Source organism: Rattus norvegicus, chromosome 9 (genome assembly GCF_021556685.1).
Source record: "Rattus norvegicus strain SHRSP/BbbUtx chromosome 9, alternate assembly SHRSP_T2T, whole genome shotgun sequence".
In the NCBI taxonomy this organism is placed as follows: Eukaryota; Metazoa; Chordata; class Mammalia; order Rodentia; family Muridae; genus Rattus; species Rattus norvegicus.
In genome coordinates, this window is record NC_141542.1 from 102,873,234 (window position 1) to 102,888,201 (window position 14,968).

Sequence of the window (14,968 nt, forward strand, 5' to 3'; positions counted from 1 at the left end):
AAAACCCTTTACCACCACTCTGGGTTCCAACAACCCAAGACCACCATTTTCTACTCTTGCTGAACTGACACCACCCAGAGTCTCTCAGCCACAGCCTAGAATGAGGGAACCCTTCTGTCTCTTTTCATTAACTTTGTATTCTTCCTTCATGCTATTGCCCATAGATGGAAAGATTCACCCCCTCCACTGTCAAGCAACACATACATTGACAAGCCACATCACTCCCCTGAATATTACTTCTGCTCTGAAGCCAGGTCAAGCAAAAGGTATTGATCACTGAAGACTGTCAGCTACTAACTTATACAGGAATTTATTGACTTAAAAGATAAGGTCCAACAGTAGCTGTCTGCTTACTACTGGGAACCAGTAGCTGCTTAGCCCATGGGGCCGGAACCTCAGCAGTCCCAATGTGGTCCTGAGGAGAACCCATTCCAACAGAAGCAGCAGAGGTAGCAACAGGATAGCTGGACTCACAAACAGTACTCATGAACTCAAGAATAGAAGAGAAGAACTTGTAAACAGGGTACGTGAGCTCACAGCTGAGCTGTGAAGGCAAGCAGGTAAAAAGTAAGAGCTTTACCTCAGACCTTCAGTCTGGGCCATCTACACTTAGATGGTTTTTCCATCTCATTTACTATGAGCAAGCGAATCCCTCTTAGGCAACAGAGGTTAACCTAATCGACATAACCCCTCGCAGGTGTACCCAGAGCTTGCCACATGATACTAGATCCTGTCAGGTTGAAAATGTTAACCATCTCAAGGGTCATACACATTCCAAAAGGGCACAGTAGTAGCTATTCTTGGTTGTCAACTACGTCTGGAATTGACTAAAACCTGAGTGGCTGGATATGCCTGTGAGGGCTATTCGTAATTAAGTCATCTGAAGTGGGAAGACCCACTTTTAATCCAGATCTTCTAAGGTGGGAAGATCCACTTTAATCTAAAGTCAGTCTATTTAAATGACATGGAAGGAAGAAGTTTGCTCTCTTTGTCTGCTAGCTCTTGTTGGCAGGTCCATCCCTTCACTGAAGCAAAGCCTGTAAGACATTGTTGTTTGTTTGTTGGGACAGGGTTTCCTGTGTAGCCCAAGCTATCCTGGGACTCACTTTGTTAGACCAGGCTGGCCTTCAACTCCAGGTCTTCAGATCCAAGTGTCTATGTCTCCAAAGTGCTGGGATCCACCACCTGGCTCTATGAGTCATTCTAATAAATCGTGTGTGTGTGTGTGTGTGTGTGTGTGTGTGTGTATACACACATGTGTATGTATACACATAGGAAGGAGAAAGAGATTCATTCTACAAGTTCTGTCCCTCTGAGAACCCTGACTAATAAAGCTACTGACTGCTTTAGTAACCTTTTTGTTCTCTTTTGGGGTCACACACACAAATAAGTGAACCACTACAATGGGCAACATTCTTCTATGCCTGCTGGCTGCCCTGGGGCTGTTTCGTCCACCCTTGTGTAGGGAGTCTTTTGCTCTCAAGTGCTGGCATCTGACCTGTGCCCTTTTAGATCTGTTGCTAATTTGGTCTCTGCACTGGGCAGTCCGAAGGAAGCCGGGGCTCCAAGTAAAGACTTCAGTGATCTTCCCTCATGGCAAAAAATGTGTGCTCTGTTATTGGAAGAAATGTCCTTGGCCTAAGCAAGCTCTGATTTAATCTAACTATATTATGTGCTCTTTTAATCTACTACTCCAGGTCCCTGAGCATTGCTGTACTCGGTCATGTGTCCTCTTGACATTAATCTGGCTCATTCCATGTTGATGAAGGCTGACAGTGTGAAGTGGGTGGCAACAGCTCGTTGTCTACATGAGTGTTCCTGGACTCCAACAAAAACGAATGCTCCTCCAGTCTACTCTGGGTGACTCTACGGGACGAGAGTCTTACCAGATGTCAGAGTATCTGACTCCTTGAAAGCTGATGGCCTCACAGGTAGTCTCAACAGGGGTCAATGCTCTTTCTGGTGGAATGAACTCCAGCTCCTTACAAGAGGCACCAAGGGCGTGCTCACCATGCCTCTTGACCTGTCCACACTGCTTGGTATTGAAGCTTTCTAAGGCATATAAAGTGAGATGTCTGGCCTACTAGTGACCCTCTAGGAAGGAATTTCCACTAAGCAGGACATCTTACTGCCCTGAACACTTTCTTAACATTGACTCTCGCTTGTCCACCAAAAGAAGCCTTTGAGCCATATGTCGTAGCACTTACCTGTAATCCCATATTTGGGAGGTAGGTGAAGGGGGATAGGGAGTTCTAGATTATCCTTGACTATGTAGCAAGTTCATGTTTGAGGTTAGCCTCGGCTGCATGAGACCCTTGCCTCCCAGGAAACAAGCAAGCAAACAAACCACAGGCAAATTTCCCCAAGCTCAAACTCAGCCTTTCCCCTGTGCTTGCCTTCTTCCCAACCACCTCTTCCTCCTCACCTCCATTAGCCCCATGCTTAAAGATGCTACTAAAAATGTCTTTTAGTAAACTCCAATTCTGCTACATTTAAAGAAAAGAAAAAAAAAAAGGTGAGCCCCACGAGCAACACTCCACCGTCCCTGGGTGCTGGCTGGGGTTGTTTGGGTGCGGCCTTGGTACAGCCTTGGCCTGGAATGTCACCTCACACAGAAGAAGAGCCCTGGGTCCCTGACTGACTGACAGTCCACAAGCAGAGTTTTCTTCATTTCCCTGGGTCTTAGCAGGCCTTCGTCTTCAAGGTTCTCCTTACCCTCTCTTCTGCTCTTCCTTTCTCCCTTTTTTTTTTCTTTTTTGTCCCTTCATGGGAAAAAGTATATTTATAAACCCCAATTTAAGACATAAATAAAAAAGCAAAAACAATAAGCCTCTAATCAAATGAGGCCTAAATGAGCACTGGAAGACTTGTACCTATCTCTACTGAAGTTAATAATTTACTCCGTGTCTCTCTGTGCATGCTTGGCTTCCACAGAGGATCTTTAACATGGGATGCAACTTCTTCAGAGACCTTCAGCTCCCAGGAGGCATGTGGACATCATGGGGGCTGAGGAGGGGCAGGTAGATGCTGTCGAGCCAATGGAATACCTGGGGTTCCAGGTCAAACCTGTGACTCATGAAGTAAGGAGGTATGAGGGGGGCTGCTATGGGCATCGATTATTTAATAATCGATAAATTATTTAATAAAGCAGTTCCTTCTTTTGAAACAATTTTAAATTGTTATTTTAAAAACTATATGAAATAAAGTTTATCATCTAAATGAGGTAGGGGTGCCTTCAGTCTCAGCACATAGGAGGTAGAGGCAGAAAGATCAGGGCTGAAAGGTCAGCCTACATGAGACCCTGTCTCAAAAAGACCAAGTAATTACTAATAATAATTAATAATAATAATATAGCAGTAGCACTATTTGGTTACTGGGGATACAGCAGTATAACACTTACCCAAAAGGCCCTAAATTCAATGCTGAGAACAGCCAAAAATAAAAAGTAATGTGTTGTTCTCCCCACCCCACCCCCTTTTTTTTAAAGAGTCTCACTATGTAGTCCTGACTGGTCTGCAATGTACTATGTAGCTGAGGCTGGCCTCATACTCAAAAGAGATTAGCCTGCCACTGCCTCTTGAGTGCTAGAATTAAAGGTGTGCCCAGGCATACTTGGTCTTGTTTGGCTTTTGAGACAAGGCCTCATTAAGTCCCACCTGGCCTCAAACTCTCCGTGTAGTCAATGATAATCTTGAATTTACACTGGAAAATGGAAGCAGTCTGGAAAGTAACTAGACAGGGCATATGTATATGCAGCACAGGATGACCAGGTAGCTTGCCTTGGCCTACAGAGTGCTGGGACTAAAGGGGTATCCCACTGGTGACTGCCTCTATTTAAAGGTTGGACAACATTCCATTGAGCCCGTGGACCATCTTTCTCTGAGCCACTCATCCATCAATGGGTACATGGCTTGACCCCACACCTCTTGGCCACTGGGGATAATATTGAACCCAGTGCATTCTTCTCAAAATATACTCTGAGGTGGAATCACTGGATCCCAGAGATCCTTTGAGCCTAACCTAACCCCCTCCCCCAGGCTACAGAAAGCTCATAGTTTCTGTTGGTTGGTTGGTTTGCCCCTGACTCCTGTCCCTCACCCAGCCTGGGTTTCTCTCTGTGGCTCTCTGAATGTCTTCAAACTCACTCTGTAAACCAGGCTGACCCTGATCTCCTAGCTCTGCCTGCCTCTGCCTCCCTAGTGCTGGGATTAAAGGCATGCACCATCTGTTTCTTATCCTAAACTACACCTATAGATGTGCTAAGGTTTGTACAGACATCCCTTCACCGCCTATGAGAATAAGGATCAGGAGTAAACCCTGCCTGCTTCTCAGGAAGATTCAGGTTTGCCTCAGGGTATTGCAACCACTCAACCTGGCATGTTCTGGCCATCATCCTTATGAATGGACCCTCAAAGACAAGGCTCTCCCAGCCTGCCCTAATAACTTGAGACACCAAACAGGTCATGAACCAATGGTGCCCCGATATTTCCTAGGCAATAGTCATCCCAGGACTCCAGGTCTTGGTACCCCACTGACTCCCCCCAAAGCCAGGCAAGAGGATAGAGCACAGCACTGAAGCCACTTTGTGACCTTGTTCCCACGTCAGTGGGCTCATGATGTCAGAAGGCCAAATCCAGACCCTGCACCAGGCTACGTGTTTCCAGCTCCACCCCAGAGTGTATCCCAGTCCAGCTGTCTCTTTGGAACAGGAGTGACAGATAGGTCCTGACGACAAGAGCAGAAAGTGGTCCGTGCATCACAGGACACAAATCCTCACCCTGGGAAAAGCAGCTTCCAACCTCACCCCCCCCCCCCAATCCCCCAGAGGCTGGCCTAGCCACACCCTGCCACTTCTCTCCAGGCAGCAGGGCTTCCTTTCCAGAGCAGGAGGGGTGGGGTTGGGGAGGAGCCTGGGAATTAGGGACAGACACTGAGCTTTTCAAGCAAGAACTGTTCCCCATCTACTGCCATCCCTCCACTAGCCCCAGCTATGCAGGGAGCCTGGGTGCTGCTGCTGCTGCTGCTGGGCCTCAGGCTACAATTGTCCTTTGGTGTCATTCCAGGTAAGGAGGCTCCCCTAACTGCTTGTCCCCACTCATAAATACAGCCTTCCCCTGACACCTGCCTCCGGTCTCTTCTTTGACCAGTGGAGGAAGAGAACCCAGCATTCTGGAACCAGAAGGCAAAGGAGGCCCTAGATGTTGCCAAGAAGCTGAAGCCCATTCGGACATCAGCCAAGAACCTCATTATCTTCTTAGGGGATGGTGAGTGCATGAAGCCTGGCCACCCTGGGGTCCTCAAGCTCCAGGCACCCAAGGCCACTGACGGGTTCAGGAAAGTCTGGGAGCTCAGGCCTGACCAGGTTCTGTTCCTTTAGGGATGGGGGTGCCCACAGTGACAGCCACCAGGATACTAAAGGGACAACTGGGTGGTCATCTAGGACCTGAGACACCCCTGGCCATGGACCACTTCCCATTCACGGCTCTGTCCAAGGTGAGTACTGGAACACACAGCTAGGATGGGAAATGGCTGGAGATGACCGGACAAGGAAGAACCCAGAAGAACTGGAGCCCAGGTTAGCAACCAGGACAGTGTAGACCCAGGAAGCAGGGACTAATGTCAACCAGTAGCACCCAGCTGAGAGTGTCTCTGTCCCCAGACATACAACGTGGACAGACAGGTCCCAGACAGTGCAGGCACAGCCACCGCCTATCTCTGTGGGGTCAAAGCCAACTACAAGACCATCGGTGTGAGCGCGGCTGCTCGATTCAACCAGTGCAACAGCACATTTGGCAACGAGGTCTTCTCAGTGATGCACCGTGCAAAGAAAGCAGGTGAGCCGGGCATGAAGGTACACACCATTAATCCCAGCAGTTGGGAGACAGAGGCAGGCAGATCTGACTTCAAGGCCAGTCTGGTCTATATAGTGAGTTCCAGGCCAGCCAGGGCTACATAGCAAGGACTTATGCAAAAACAAACAAACAAACACAAGTGAGTCGGGGCCAGGCTAAGGAGCTAGAGCAGGCTTGGAGCAGTAGGTGGCCCACCTGATCCCTGTCATGTCTAGGGAAGTCTGTGGGAGTGGTGACCACCACGTCGGTACAGCATGCCTCTCCAGCCGGCACCTACGCACACACAGTGAACTGTGACTGGTACTCAGATGCACACATGGCCACTGCTGCACTACAGGAGGGCTGCAAGGACATCGCCATGCAGCTCATCTCCAACATGGACATTGATGTGAGCCCCAAGAGCTAGGGAGGAGGGGTGCATTGAGATGTCACTCACTGCAGTATGGGCAGCCAACTGCCTGAGCTCGCTCTGAGGAATGGGTAGGAGGAGGAGATAGAAGAATCCCACTTCCTCCTGTCCTGACCTTCTAATTATAGGTGATCCTTGGTGGGGGCCGCAAGTTCATGTTTCCCAAGGGGACACCAGACCCTGAGTATTCTGGCAACAGAGCTCAGTCTGGAACCAGGCTGGATGGACAGAATCTGGTGCAGAAGTGGCTGGCAAAGCACCAGGTGACAGGGACACCAGGGTATGGGGCCAGCAAGCATAGGACAGCGCCTTACACCTCAAAGGTATGCGCTAAGACTGGCTGTGTCCCTGCAGGGCGCCCGGTATGTTTGGAACCGCACAGAGCTCATCCAGGCCTCCCAGGACTCAGCAGTGACTCACCTCATGGGTAATTGTCCAGTTCCTACCAGGCCATTTTCAGTAGGACTTCACAGGACATCCATGTAAGTGTCAACACAGCCTGGGATCCCTGTGTTTCTGTGTCCCCCAGGCCTCTTTGAACCTAACGACATGAAATATGACATCTACCGAGACCCTACTCAGGATCCCTCCCTGGCCGAGATGACAGAGGTGGCAGTACACATGCTCAGTAGGAACCCCAAAGGCTTCTATCTCTTTGTGGAAGGTGAGTGGTCCTGCCTGGCAGAGAGGAGGGGAGAGAAAGAAGAGGGAAGAAGGAAGAGGGGGGAGAGGAGGAGGGGGGAGGGAAGGAGGAGGAGGGGGAGGGGGAGGGAAGGAGGAGGAGGGGGAGGGGGAGGGAAGGGGGAGGAGGGGGAGGGGGAGGGAAGGAGGAGGGGGGAGGGGAAGGAAGAGACAGGGGTCTAGCACAGGCTCAAACATCTCCCCATCTCTGGTTTCCTGCAGGGGGCCACATCGACCATGGCCACCATGAATCTATAGCCTATCGTGCACTGACTGAGGCTGTCATGTTCGACTCAGCTGTTGACAAGGCAAACAAGCTCACCAGTGAGAAGGACACGATGATCCTTGTCACTGCTGACCACTCTCATGTCTTCTCTTTCGGTGGCTATGTACCTCGAGGGACCTCTATCTTTGGTAGGCCAAGGACAAGGAAAATGGATCAACTATATCGGTCACATAGCAGAAACTTCTCTCGGCCTGAGTTTCCTTGTCTGTCAAATGTGTATAGATAGGCTAGTTGTCAGGCAAAGGTGAGCATTTGGGTCTGTATTGGCTCCACACCAGGACAGTGGCAAAGTGTCTCTCCCCCACCCCCACCCCCACCCCCTCCCCCTCCCTCTCCCTCTCCCTCTCCTTCCCCCTTCCTCCCTTTCCCTCTCCCTCTCCCTCTCCCTCTTCCTTTCCCTTTCCCTCCCCCTCTCCCTCTCCCTGCAGGACTGGGGGCCTCCTTCAATGCACTGGATGGCAGACCTTTCACCTCAATCCTATATGGCAACGGTCCTGGCTATAAACTTGAGAAAGGTACCCGGCCAGATGTCACTGACAAAGAGAGTCGTAAGTTCTGTGTAGTAAGTACTCTTGAAGTCGAGGGTAGAGGATACTAGTGTCAAAGGCCTTCTGTCCTAAATACTTGTTCCCCTAGGTGACCCCAAGTACCGGCAGCAAGCAGCTGTACCTCTGTCGTCAGAGACCCACAGTGGGGAGGACGTGGCCATATTCGCGCGTGGCCCTCAGGCGCACCTGGTGCACGGAGTGCAGGAACAGAACTACATCGCTCACGTCATGGCCTTCGCAGGCTGCCTGGAGCCCTACACCGACTGCGGCCTTGCGCCCCCTGCTGGTCGGAGCAGTGCAGTGAGCCCAGGCTACATCTCGACCTTGTTGTGCCTTTTGGCAGGGACAATGTTGATGCTGTTGGTGTCAGCTGAACCCTGACTACCTGAGCTTACTGGACTCTACTACACTGTCCCACAGCTGCCCCTGTGTTCCTGGCTGTGGTGGTTTGAATATGGTTGGCCCAGGGAGTGGCACTATTAGGAGGTATGGCCTTGTAGAAGGAAGTGTGTCACCATGAGGGTGGGCAATGAGATCCTCTTCCTAACCACATGGCAGCTGATCTAGCAGCCTTCAAGTGAAGATGTAGAACTCTCAGCTCTACCTGCTCCATGCCTGTCTGGATGCTGCCATGCTCCCACCATGATGATAATGGACTGAACCTCTGAACCTGTAAGCCGGCCCCAATTAAATGTTGTCCTTATAAGAGTTGCCTTAATCATGGTGTCGGTTCACGGCAGTAAAACTCTGTGACACTGGCTATCATTCTCCTCCAGACTCCTCCTGTCCCTCTGGTTCCCTGTGTCTTGGCTTCAGGTTTCTGGTCTCAGACATAACTCAGTTGCAAGTCCTGCTACTCACCATGGACTCTAACAACAAGCCTCAGTGTTACAACCAGCCTCAGCCTAACAGGATACCCAGCAGCCAAGGGACTGCCACGCTGGTGTCTGTCACACTGATGTCGGCTCCCAGAAAATGTGACACCATGCATTCAGTCACAGCCTGTGCCTGAGGGCCATGTAGGTACTTGGGTCCCCACAGGACAAGGACTGAACAATAGTGTGCTGGCTTTTCTTGGCTTTGGTGTCCACAGCACACCCAACAGAGCCTGGAGAGGCTGATGTAGCTGGCAATGGCTCTCTGACAGTCCTCAGCTACCACCATTGGCCTCAAACTCATGATCTTCTGGCAACCTCCCAGGTGTCATGATGACATGTATGTGCCTCTGTGCCCGGCTTGCACGTTAATGTCCAAGCAAAGGATGCCTCCTTCATTCTCCTGGGAGACTTTGCAATAATAAAGTGAACCATTACCGGCATAATGCCAGCAGTGCTTTGCCGAACGGAAAGCTGGGCGCTCGGGTGGAGGCAGAGTGAGAAATGGAGTCTGAGTGAGTGAGGAGGAGGGGTATTGAAAATCCCAGACACGAGCAGCCTTTACAGGGCTGAGTCATGGCTTCCGGGTTCCACCTCCTGCAGTGAGCTTCAGGTTTGCAAGGACCAAATAGCTTAGCCACACACAGCTCAGTTCTTGCATAAGGCCCCACCCGCTTAGGCGGCTGCAGAGGTAGAGCAGGTAACATACCAAGGCCAGAAGTATAAAAAGGCCCAGGCACACAGAAGAATGTATTTCAGGCTCCAACTAGGAAACTGGCTAAGGGGTCAGGGCCAGTAGTTAGTTTCCCATCTCCCTATAGGGTCCACTCTAGACTCACGGAGACAGCCTTAGAGTTGACCTTCTTGTCCTCGGATGGGCGGAGACCAGTCCGCTCTCCCCAAGGTGGTCAGGGCAGATAGCTATGGTCACACTTGCCCCAGAAATCACCCATGCTCTCTAACTTACCATCCCGGGAGGATCCTACCCTTCCCAGGCCCTTACAGCACAGCAGTGAGCACTAACATGCAACTAGGGGATCTGGATTCATGATCTAGTGCTCCCACCTGCCTCCTGCAGAGATGGAGATTCAGAGGTCACCAAGTAGACAGCCCTAGGATGCTGCTGGTGGAGGGTCCGTGAGGCAAGGAGCTGGGAGCCAGAAGCAGGGGACCTGCAACCTCACCTGCAGGGTGTGGAGGGTGAGAGGGGACACCTGCTGCACATACTTCATAGCTACCAACATCCTTGTCCTCAGAGAAGCCCCTCTGGAAGGTCTAGGCCTGTAACTTTAATCTTTTCCAAGGCTACTTTTAATGATGATTCTTAAATGCTTTAAACTCCCTTTATGCCCACCACCCACCAGAGGTAGTGCAAAAGAAAGGATACCAGTTTAGAAATGGTTCTTCGGAGCAACTCCCATTTGCCTTGTCAGAAGTGGCAGCTCAAGCCACTCGCAAATGCTTCACGGATATTCCAGCAGTTCAGTTCAGTGGAGTCAGGACAGCAAACACGAATCAGCAGCAATGACATTACCTAGCAGAGACAGCCAGGCCTCAGCCTGAGAACAAGTCAGCAGGAGGGACCAGGGTCGACAGGAAACGTTCTCAGCTGTGACTCTCTCGGCAAAGATCAGTGAAGCCTCGAGACCAACAAGCATTTAGCAATGCACCAACAAGCATTCAGCTATGCAAGCAAGCCAAGCTCAGCCTCCTTCACTGACCTTTGAGTCCTATCTACATCCCTTCCAAACATCACGTGTCCTCCACAGGTCTTGCCTCAGCATGTGAGTCTATCTCAGCCGATTTCACTCTACCAATCAGCCCTGGTCTGCGGAAGCAGCAAGAAGCCACAACATATCCCCAGAAAATTTTAAGCGAGTTTCTCTCTATGGAGTCCCAACAAATGGAGCTCAACTACCAATGTAAGACAGACCAATACATTTGAGTCGTTAGCAAAGCAACGAATCCTTCATCACGTGCCCTTTCATGTACTTGCTTTAACAGAACATCCTTTCTCCTGCGTCTGAACATTCCTTTACAAGTCTGCCTTAACCTTTCACCTGTGTCCACTTCAATGAAACATTCCTTCGCTTGTTTGCCTTAGCAAAACCCCAGCCAACACAAGTGACTTTCCAAAGAACCCTTAAGTTTCCACTTCATGGCTTGAACCTTCTCAAAGGTCATGTCGGAAGAGGGATCAGAAAGAAGCAACGAGAACACACCAGAAAGCCAGGGTGGTGGTGACATGAGCCTTTAATCCCAGCACTTGAAAGGCAGAGGCAGGCAGATCTCTAAATTCAAGACCAGCCTGGTTTACTGCATGAGATCCAAGACACCCCAGGCTACACAAAAAACAAACAAACAAACAAACAAAAAAAACCAAAACAACAAAAAAAACACTGTCATGGAAAGCAAAACAGCAAAAACCCCACCAGAGTCCAGATGCACAGAAGCTCTGGTTGATCCCTGGGGCACCATCCCCTGAATCAGCCTTCTTTCCCACACCTTCTACTGCCCACCAGGTCTAGGGTGCATTGCAGGGTACTAAGTGTCTACGGCTGCTCAAGCATCACTGTTGTATGTAGAGTCTGCTCTGCATGAAGTGGAGAGCAGGCTGGCCCTAGTCTTCTCCAGTTCCCATCAGTAATCCACCAGCCCTGGTAGCTCACTTCCGTCAGTCAGGCTCACTCCAGCTGCAGAATGTAGCTCCTGGGCCTTCTACTCCTTAGCAATGGTCCTTAGCAGGCTAAGCAGGTGACCCACAAACACCCTGGAGGTGCCTGGGCCCTGCACTAGGATAAGCTCCCACAGGCATGGAAAGGACTTAAGTAATGGGACACCAACAAACATATAGTAAAAAACCTACCACCTGGAGTCTTCCTTTCTGGAGCCCACCCTTCCCTGAAGACCCAACCCAGAAACCCCTCATGCTGAGCTAAGTACAAGTTTCTCTCAAACAGAGTGTCTTTGTCAGTTTAGGGAGAGACAGGGATCCAGGGTAGAAGGAATGGAGGCGCCCCCATGCCCTGACACACATACAGACTCACAACCTCCCTGTAAGCTGCAAACAGTTCCACTGTGTGTATTCACTGGTGAGGTGTGTTTGTTTGGTTGGTTTCCAGTTTTGGTTGAACTCCCCATCTACTGAGAGCGGAGGTCACAAATGTATACTGCCACACCTGGTTCTGGGGCCTATACCTGACCCCACAGCGTTTCAAAGCATCAGTGGAAGGACTGCGACTAGTGTCCCCACGTCAGGTGCCTCAGACATGAGGCAGAGATCCAGGTGGCCCCTAGAGGCTGGGTTGTCTATAGCCTTTAGAGTCCAAAGTTCAAAGTCTCTTCTGAGCTTCATCCAATCACTTAACCATAATCCCCAAAGCAAAACAGGAAAGCAGCTGGGCAAACTCCACACTCTGCATCTCCATGTCTGATGTCAAAGCGGTCTTCACATCTCCAACTCCCTTTTCATCTGTGGTGACTGCAACAAACTTCTTTCTCCTGGGCCGGTCCCACTCCCAGTTAGCAGCTTTCCTCAGCTGGAATCCCAAGGCTCTAGCATCTGGGACATGTTGGGGTCTCCAAGTCAACTTCAGCTTCACAGCTTCTTGTTCCAATGAGAGTCACACATGATCTTCTGGGCTCCTCCTAAGGGCTTGGGTCACTTCTCCAGCTCTGCCCTCTGTAGCACTCTAGGCTCTGGTTGACCCCACTCCACTGCTGCTGTTCTCTGTCAGGTCGATGGCTAGATCACTCAGCCCCACCTTCACCTATGTTTGTTCTGGGAATCTAAACTGGGTACTCACGGTACTACAGAACCATAATATATGCCTAGCCCTTGAGTTTGAAGAGTGTTCATTCTACTGTAGGTAAAATGCCACCAAACAGCATACTGCGGTGTGAGTGCGTGTGTGTGTACATGTGTGTGTGCGCGCGTGTGCGCGTGTTCGTGTGCGTGTGTGTGTGCACGTGTGCGTGCGTGTGCGTGCGTGTGCGTGCGCAAGAGTCAGTGGACATAGGAACCTTAACTGTTGTACTATTTGAAGAAGTTGCCACAGCCACCTCAAACCCCATCACACCTCCTCCAAACCCCCTCCATGGTCAGCAGCTATGAAAACCAAAGGAAGACTACACCCCACACACAGGGCTGAAGGAAGGCTGTGATGGACCCCTATACATTTCCAGGCAAGTTCTCCCTGGAGCATAAATTGAGCTCAATCTCAGTCTCCCGCTGCCTCAGCTTCCTGAGTCTTGGGAAAGTACAGGTGTGTGGCTCTACATCCAGTGGCCCCCAGCAAGAGTGGTCTTGCTCTGTAAGCTAGGCTGACCGGGAACTCACCATGAAGTCTAGGCTGCCTCCGGCTCCCGTGGGCTGCAGTTCGGGCTTCAGTTCAGGCATGAGCTACCACACCTGCCGTCATCAATAGTTCTTAGCTGTGGCACTTTCTTTTACATTGATTTATTACTTATACTCTCTGTGTGCATGGGCATCTGGGCCATAGCCACCTGAGAGTGCAGGTCAGAGGTCAAAGGTCAGAGGTCTCAGGAGTTAACTCTCATCTTCCACCATGTGAGTTCTAGGGATGGAACTCAGGGCTTTAGGTTCAGTCAGGTGGCTTACCCCTGAGCTATCTTGCTGGCTCTGTAACATACTTTTTCAGACTCTTTTGTGGTTTCATTTTTGTTTGTTTTTCGAGACAGGGTTTCCCTGTCCTGGAACTGACTCTGTAGACGAGGTTAGCCTTAAACTCAGAGATCTATCTGCTTCTGCCTTCCAAGTGATGGAATTGTTGTGTGCCACTGCCATGCTCTGTAACGTTTTTAAGTTAAGGAACATGCATTATTTATACATGTTATCATATGCTTACCCAAACTGTAAACACACATTTCTTATGCACTGGGAAAGACTGACCAAATCCAAATGGCTTGCTGTGAGGTATTACCGACTTCTGTGGCTTGCTGCATAGTTTTATGCCAACTGGACACAAACTAGAGTCTTGTGAGAGAAGGGAATCTCAGTTGAGAAAACACTTACATAACATTGGGCTGTAGGCAAGCCTGTAAGGGCATTTCCTTAGTGATTAATGGGGGAGGCCAGCTCATTGTTAGTGCTGGTGGTCTGTTCTGTAACAAGCAGGCTGACCAAGCCATGGGGAATAAGTCATGGGGAGCAAACCAGTAAGCAGCACCCCTTCGTGGTTTCTGCATCAGCGCCCGCTGCCAGGGTCCTGCCCCTCATGAGATCCTGTCCTCACTGCTTTTTGAGGATGGACTGTTATATGGAACCATAAGTGAAATAAACCCTTTCCTCCTCCATTTGTTTGTTTGTTTGTTTATTTATTTATTTATTTATTTATTTAGTGGTCTGAAGCTAAATTCCAAGGTATGTTTCACATTTAATAAACATGCTATTGTTCATTTTTTGCTGCTGCATAGCTTGCTATTTATGGAAATACCCCCAGTCATGGTTTTTCTGTGTAGCCATGGCTGTCCTTGAACTTGCTCTATAGACTGGTCTAGAACTCACAGAAATCCACCTGCCTCTGCCTACCAAATGGGATTAAAGGGGTGTGCCACCGCCGCCCAGCTGGAAATACTCTTTTTATCTTTGCCCCACTGGTAAAATTCTGCCACTGTTTCCAATGTTTGGCTATTTAAAGAAGGTCACTTTGGCTGGGTGGTGGTGATGCACGCCTTTAATCCTAGCCCTCCAGGAATCTCTGATCTACAGAGGAAGTTCCAGGGGTAGCCAAGGATATGCAGAGAAACCCTATCTCAAAAACAAAAGGAAAGGAAACAAAAACATTACTTCGACCCGACTGATATGTGCAGCCTGGGGTCCCAGAATGCACATGGCCTGTCTGGATGTTGCTCTCTAGACTTTCTCTTTACGCTATGTCTACAGGGTGGGACTCACTGTGCTTCTCAAGTGCCTGGCAAGTCTCCTGTATGGGGTTGTAGGCTTTGATTTTTCAAAACTTACTTTAATAAGAGTTCTTAAACACATTGACCTTCCTTCTGGCCCACCACCCTCCAGAGGTTGTGGAAAGAGAAGGTTAATATGGCCAAGGCTATGCGGACCTGTTTAATAGTTCTTTGGGAGCGACTCCAATCTTCAATGTCAGGATATCAGCAGTTCATTTCACACGAATCAGGACCAGCAGTTTGATCCACTCCCAAACACCATTCATGAATCAGCAACGGGAGTTCGGCCCAGTGGAAATCACAAGGCTCTGCCAATAGGCCTTGAGTCTGCAGGGACTGCAAGAAGCCGCCGACCGCAATATCACAAGACGTTCTTTGGTGAGTTTCTCTCT

At 49.9% G+C, this 14,968-nt stretch overlaps 1 protein-coding gene across 4 annotated transcripts; it reads left to right on the forward strand.

Moving 5' to 3' along the window:
- The first annotated feature begins 4,952 nt into the window (after window positions 1-4,952).
- Alpg (alkaline phosphatase, germ cell) lies at window positions 4,953-8,484 on the forward strand. 4 transcript variants are annotated; one of them, XM_087569026.1, is made up of 11 exons: window positions 4,953-5,063; window positions 5,148-5,264; window positions 5,378-5,493; window positions 5,660-5,834; window positions 6,068-6,240; window positions 6,390-6,524; window positions 6,616-6,688; window positions 6,791-6,925; window positions 7,165-7,356; window positions 7,657-7,790; window positions 7,865-8,484. In XM_087569026.1, the coding sequence occupies exons 1-11, from the start codon at window positions 4,991-4,993 to the stop codon at window positions 8,078-8,080; spliced, it is 1,539 nt and encodes a 512-aa protein (XP_087425152.1). In that variant the 5' UTR covers window positions 4,953-4,990; the 3' UTR covers window positions 8,081-8,484. The 4 variants fall into 4 exon arrangements, with proteins under 4 accessions (XP_087425152.1, XP_087425151.1, XP_087425154.1 ...); XM_087569025.1 differs by having other exon boundaries at window positions 7,657-7,776; XM_087569028.1 differs by lacking the exon at window positions 6,390-6,524.
- Window positions 8,485-14,968: the final 6,484 nt, after the last annotated feature.

What these genes read in the sequence shown, in the direction of transcription:
- Alpg (XM_087569025.1), top strand. Translation starts at nt 4,991, where the DNA reads ATGCAGGGAGCCTGGGTGCTGCTGCTGCTGCTGCTGGGCCTCAGGCTA. An exon ending in CATTCACGGCTCTGTCCAAG is followed by an intron (nt 5,494 to 5,659) that starts GTGAGTACTGGA and finishes CTCTGTCCCCAG; the next exon opens with ACATACAACGTGGACAGACA. An exon ending in GCACCGTGCAAAGAAAGCAG is followed by an intron (nt 5,835 to 6,067) that starts GTGAGCCGGGCA and finishes TGTCATGTCTAG; the next exon opens with GGAAGTCTGTGGGAGTGGTG.